Below are 6,934 nucleotides of genomic sequence, written 5' to 3'. Positions count from 1 at the left end.
CCTACTGCTGATGAGTGATCCCATCCTATTCGGCAAACGTACACCAGCTCTACAAACTACTACCAGTACTGGGTCTTCCCCTCTGGCAGTTCTGCGTAATGTTTACAAACATTACAAAACTCATGTATCGTAACGTTGAAAGCAGTGCAGCAAGGTGGGGGGAGGGTACCCTGGTCCCTGGTGGTTAAAGCGTTCGCTCGTCACACCAAAGACCTGGGTTCGATTCCCTACATGGTTACAATGTGTGCACGTCCATTATCTGGTGTCTCCTTCCGTGATATCGCTGGAATATTGTTAAGAGCGGCGTAAAACTAAACTCACTCACTGATTCAGTTATTGCATCACCGAAGCATCGCGCTCGATGCTCACATCATCGATACAAACTGAACGACGAGCTCGACAGAACCCCCCACTGTCTAAAAACTGAAGGTTTTACGACACTTCAAGTTCCTTTGTGTTTGAAGAAGCGTGTTTACTTGCTCGAGTTATAGTCTAAGGGAAGCGACTCTACTGATCCTGCTTGGCAAAGTTGTATTATTTTGTCTTGATTGTTGAAGGATATAACTCGGACACAAATGACTATTTTGCTCCTACAGAGACGTGTCTGTGTGTCTGTGTGTCTCTCTCTGTGTGTGTACGTGTGTGTGTGTGTGTGTAGCGTATTTTAGTGTTTTTATGAATGTATGAATGTATATAATAACAGATAGATATATGTGTATAATAAATGGTGCGGACGGATGCAGCAAGGCTTCATCATATCAAGAAAAGACAGAAAATGACTTCCGAGTACTAGTTTGAGTCTATGAAGCTTTGTTGTTTACATTATACAATAAGTCTTTCGGAGCTGCGGGGTCAGATGATCAGAGTACAGAGAGTTTGTTCTTCAAGTGCACTTGCTTAGAACAACCTTTGTCAAGGCGCTTGTGTTACAGTTGCGTCTAAGGCCAGAGTGACTATGTATCCGACAGAGCGTAAAATGTTAAGGCGGGAGTCACAAAAATGTAAAGAGAAAAGCTTTGATATTATAATGAAGACCCCACAGTGTTGCCTGCGGTGATCTTTTTGCTAATCTACATCGTCAGCAATGTTTCAGTTATCTTCCAGAATCATATGGGATTTTTTTATGCACACTGCCTTTGAAAATGACATAAAACAGTCATCACATTCGTTGCTGAAAGGCTGTCTTGGTCTGTTAGCAGCACCAGTTTCTCGTGCTGGTGAGGTATCCTAGTGGTTTCAGCGTTCGCTTTTCACGCCAGAGATCCAGATTCGATTCCCAACATGGGTGCAATATTTGAAACTCATTTCTGGTATCCCCCGCCGTAGTTCTCGAATATTGCTAACACGTCATAAAACTAAACTTCCACACACGCAGTGTGCATAAAATACCCACTCTTTATTTGTTACCTAACACCATGGAGCAGTACTGCCATATAAAAGAGGCCTGTAAACAATCGCTACAAGAATGAGAAGAGTAAATGTATGGAAGAGAATAGCACAATGTGTATGAATAATGTATGGGCCGTTTTCCGTACATACATGTTTTGAATGCACGGGCGCTTTCAAAAAGTGTATAGTACTGTCCATACACAATCAGCGTTTTCTTAATACACCCAGACTACTATGCACATGCAGCCAGGTACGCATATGCATGTATAATGTTTGAACTCTATGTTAGTCAGCCAAGCTGTTGTGGTAGGTATATACCCTGGTAGAGGATCCAGTGACAGTGCATGCAGGTATATCATGGGTGAGTAATGCATTATTTGTTTCCTAGTAACATTAGTATACATTAGTCGCTATATCAGCGCGGAAAAGACAAAAGCTGGATCCATACGTTGAATTGTACCGATGTTGGCAACCCGTCTGAGACTTGGGAGGGGGCATAAACGAACGTTTTATCTACTTGGCTGAATACCTCCCTTGGTCTTTGTCATCATGTGTTGGTCTCCTGTAGTAGCTATATACTAAAAGTCAAAGTCATTATGCGTGTGAGTGCGAGTGTTGCTCTCCTGTAGTAGCTATATACTAAACGTCAAAGTCAATATGCGTGTGAGTGCGTGTGTATAGGTTTGTAGCACGAGTAACAAGACAAGAAATGCACCATATGTTAACGTCGGTATTGCTGGTGCAGTTGATTTACAGAGAACATCGATTCAAAGGAAAACCTTAATATAACATATTTATTCAAGAAAGGGTACGAGTAATTCCAACTTAGTGAAACCGTCTCCAGTATTAACTATCCTCAGAAGCAAAAGCAGTTGGGTGTAAAGGGAACTTTGTGTGTGAAACAGGTGTTCGCGGAAAGGACTATGTCATGCATCCAACCTTCACAAATTATGACTAAAAGCGGAAGTACGTGGCACAGGAATACTCCGCGGTGGCAGTCAGCAACACAGCCCTGGCACAGGCTAGTTTGTTGCGCGTGCGATTACAATTTAAATCTGTTTATGAATAATCGTTCCTGCATTTGGTGCGCTGCCAAAGTGAGGACAAACGCAATTTCACATTTCTCATCAATAGGGCCAAATCACTAGTTCTCAACAGGTCGTGGAATATGCACAGTGAATTGATTAAATGAAAATTACATTACGCCAACAGAGAGCAAGAGAAATATGATGTGACGATGTAACCATAAAGCTGTGCACAATCAGTACACCCACCGTCCACTAAAACTCCCATTCCCATCTTCACGAAACAGATGCTTGAGTGCATGTGAAATCGTACCAATGCCATGGTTAAAGACTGCTCACAAGTGAGTCCGTGGACACGAGGTATTGGATGTAAATTTGCTGTTAAATGTACATTCTGTCCACAGAGTCACAGACACCATCCCCAGACAAGGACCAAGGTGGACACAACGTCCATGACGCAGAGAATAATCTGACTGCTTTTAAGCACATATTGTCAAGTGACGATAAGGACATAAACCATCGTGGACAGAACGGGAAGACTGCAATCATGTGCGCAGCACAAGAAGGAAACAGTGAAATGTTTGAATTGTTTGTTGCTACAGGAGCTGACATATCAATATTAGATGCTGGCGGTAATAACATCCTTCACTATGCAAGTGTTGGAGGAGATGTGAAAATCATGAAGTACATTATCTCAGAACACAAAGCCAGCATCAACAGCAGAGACGAGTACCAGAGGACCCCAGTGGTGTTGGCAGCATCGTATGGAAGAGTTGATGCGTTCATGTTTCTTGTTAACCAGGGAGTTGATCTGACTTTAAAAGATGCTTTCAGTAACAACATCCTTCACTCGGCATGTTACGGAGGAAATGTAGATATAGTGAAGTATATCCTGTCACAGACCCCTGTCAATATCAACTCCATCGACAAGTTCTTGAGGACGCCTGTCATGTGGGCGGCACAGCTAGGACACAAACTCGTGTTTGATCTGCTTGTTGACAGGGGTGGTGATCTGAAGCTACATGATTTCGTTGGGAACAACATCCTTCATTATGCATGTACTGGAGGTGATATGGAGATCGTGAAGTATCTCCTCTCGAGCAACGTTGTGGATAGGGATGGAAGGAACGGTTATGGATTCACAGCTTCTGCTGTGGCGAAACACCACGGCCATGGATCAGTGCAAGAACTGATTTTGTCCCAGAGGTGAATGAAGCACACAGGTTGTGTGACACTTAACTTTGACAGATTAAAAGGTGGTCGGGCACCCAAACCCATCAGAATACAAGTCTGCTAACTATCCAGTAAAACTATATTGTTTTGAAACCAGTAGAAAAGCTGTTTTAGTAGAAGGAAGAACTGTACATGTATTTTGGACTTCAAGTTTAAACATATTTCCAGAAAATACTAGTATAAACAAAGATATGTCATCATTCGCAGCGACCAACATTTCTTGAATTGTGCAACCAATGATCAGGACATATCAGTACTCAGTGGAAGGACATTTGTCTGTACTAATTACACAAAAGATTACCTTGTGCCCATCTCGTTTATGTCCTTCAAGTACCTCCTTACATTTTTCTCAAATATTTGGATGTGTATAACGTTGATGGCAGCGTGAATGAACACATGTGTCAAGTCTTAATATGACACCTGACACACTATATCACACACAGGTGAGTGTCACTTAACGGAAAATCATATTTCCGATTCCCAAGTTGAGGGGAAAATGTTAACCGAGAATCAGTCCACACATGAACTATTTGAGAAATGAACAAACGATTGAAATGTGCTGTAAATAACAGAATTCCAGAACAGGGAAATTCACAAATCAATACATAGGCATCATCATGGCAACATGAAACAGTGAAGGGAGTCCAAGGTAATTTATCTTACCTCACGCATGAGTGCCATTCTCTGATTGGCTAAGCGCTCTTATGTTATTTTCATTGTACCCTACTTACATGCAAGGTACATTGCAGTGTACCCAGCTGTCAATGGCAACTCACTCAGTACTTCATGATAGTACGTCTTAATCTCGATTTACACTGAGTCAACAATATTTTGCTAATACAAATCAATGGAACGAAGATAACTCGAGATCTTGTTTTTTCATTGTGCCGTTTGCAAAATCAGGTGAAGGCTGCGAAAAGAGTTGCCTCGCATTCCAATAGATACATATTGACAAAACGTTGAAATGCAGTGTCTGTGAATATTAAAAAAGGGAATTACACCGCGGCGACTTAACTAAGACAATATCTACGAACAAAACCCCCAGCAAGATGCAAAATTCGAATCGTTTGATTTACACAGGCTGGCTGAAATGTCCCTTGCTTCAAACAGTTCGGAATTAACATTGAGGCGTGCATAAATAGGTTGTTCACAGGTCCCTCTGGGTCTGTGGGTTGAGGGCTCCCCATGCTTGTGTATGTTTCCTGCATTCATAGGGCTGATTGAACATAAACAAACATCGAGGGTGCATGTCCCTCTACTAACCAGTGAACAACTTACAAAATAACAAGGGTAGTGATCGTAACAATAAAGACATTGATTGTAAGATCCACCAGGTAGCAACAGTAAATCAGTTTTAAGGCGTAGAGTTCCCAGGGTATAATGATCGTCGCACTTCGTGCTGGTTTTCTTTTAACTTGAGATGTAATGTGAGATGAGAGGGTATAGCTAGCTCGCCTATATATATCTATCACCTGGAATATAGTCACAACAACACAATTGCACGATCAAAATCATCGGCTTATATTGCCCATTACTGTTTTCTAGACAAAAATGTCATGCATACAAACATGCTGTAACAAAAGTGTTATGACCAACTGATAGAAACATACAACAGAGTACAACAGAACATAAATTCTAAATGGTGATACTTTTTTCCGGCGACTAAGAGGCAAATACAACTTTTTCCACAATCTGGCACATGCAATACCTATCATATCGTATATATCTGGTATCAAGAAAAGTGTAGGATCACATGAGAACCCAAGCAGAACTTTTATTTGACAGCTTGACTACCATCACAATATGAACGACCCCGAAAGGTACAAACCACTAACGCTCAGTTTTCTCATAGTCCAATGACTTTTGTGACTATGGATGTAATGTTGCATTGGATCGGACTTGGTAGGAGCTGGCAGGGAACTGCAGGATGACAATGACATAGGACACGATAGTGCCAACCATCTGAAAAGGAAAAAAATAGCGTCATGATGGAGATTCATCTTAGCATACATCCGAAAATTATGTAACAAAAGATGACTTTCCCTCAGTGGGGTCGTGTTAGGTACAAATGACTGTCTAGTTTCGTCGTGGTACCATAACTACTACATTTATCTCATTCACAGTTGTCATGGGGACCGCAACAAATAACACAAAATTCGAATGAATGTATTATGAGTGAGTGAGTTTGGTTTCACGCCGCGTTTAGCAATATCCCAGGGGATCAAGGTGGGGGATACTAGAAATGGGCTTCACACATTGTACCCATCTGGGAAATCGAACCAGGGCTTTCGGCATGAGGAGTAAAGGATTTAACCAGTAGACTACCCCACCATTCCTGAAGGCCTTATGTCTATTATAGATCGTATTTTCATAATGCCAAACATTGTTCGCTCAGGACGTGACTGTCATGCAGCGTGAAAAGTGTTGGGGAAGATGGGAAACCAGGCACATGGTCGAAAATAAATAAATAAATAAATAAATAAATAAATAAATAAATAAATAAATAAATAAATAAATAAATAAATAAATAAATGGGAAAACAAAAAAAACAACAACCAACCAAACAAAACAAAACACAAACTGCAGTGAACCTATGACCATTTCAACCCAAACAGCAATTGCTGATGGACATGATTACCTCGACAGCGTTGGGAATTGCTGATAGTATATGCCACTGTTTGTCTGACCCATGTGCATTAGTTAACTACCTCTGTATTGTAGGAAAAACACACACGGACAGAAAGCAACAGAGTGGTAGTGTATTGTAACAGGACAATACTGTGCTTGGAATGTATAACAGTTTTGGGTTTTCTTTATTTTTCTGCTCACCGTAAGTACGGTTCCCTTGCTGATGGTAAAGAATCCAAGTGCTGTGATTCCCACATCGGAAGTTGAGACACGCAACAGGAACGTCTGGTACTGAATTCATACATTTAAATGCATTGAATGTTATATACCTATTGTGGAGACATAGTCATGTAATACTGTTTGGTACATATAATGGTGAACTAACTCCAGTTGTTCGCGATCAGCCTGTTTTGTAGTGTATCGTTTTCTGTACGTAACGGCCATAACAGTGTTAGGATTCGAACTACGGACCTTCTTATCCGAAGGCGGACACCTTGTCCACATGACCAATGACGTTATAACGCCGCCAGCAAGCTGACAAGGTAAGGATGTCGTATGTGGGATGACTCCGCGCCCTGCTACATAGTCCCCCGTTCACAAAATGCTCCGAACCGCATATTTGGGTACTGCTCAAGGCGTATTTTGCTCAAATTTGATTT

At 41.4% G+C, this 6,934-nt stretch overlaps 1 protein-coding gene across 1 annotated transcript; it reads left to right on the top strand.

Moving 5' to 3' along the window:
• The first annotated feature begins 1,623 nt into the window (after positions 1 to 1,623).
• On the top strand, positions 1,624 to 3,624 carry LOC137280808 (serine/threonine-protein phosphatase 6 regulatory ankyrin repeat subunit C-like). Its single transcript, XM_067812012.1, has 2 exons — positions 1,624 to 1,639; positions 2,819 to 3,624. The coding sequence occupies exons 1-2, from the start codon at positions 1,624 to 1,626 to the stop codon at positions 3,622 to 3,624; spliced, it is 822 nt and encodes a 273-aa protein (XP_067668113.1).
• The last annotated feature ends 3,310 nt before the right edge of the window (positions 3,625 to 6,934 follow it).

Source organism: Haliotis asinina, chromosome 4, assembly GCF_037392515.1.
Source record: "Haliotis asinina isolate JCU_RB_2024 chromosome 4, JCU_Hal_asi_v2, whole genome shotgun sequence".
In the NCBI taxonomy this organism is placed as follows: domain Eukaryota; kingdom Metazoa; phylum Mollusca; class Gastropoda; order Lepetellida; family Haliotidae; genus Haliotis; species Haliotis asinina.
This window is presented reverse-complemented; position numbering and strand designations above follow the sequence as displayed.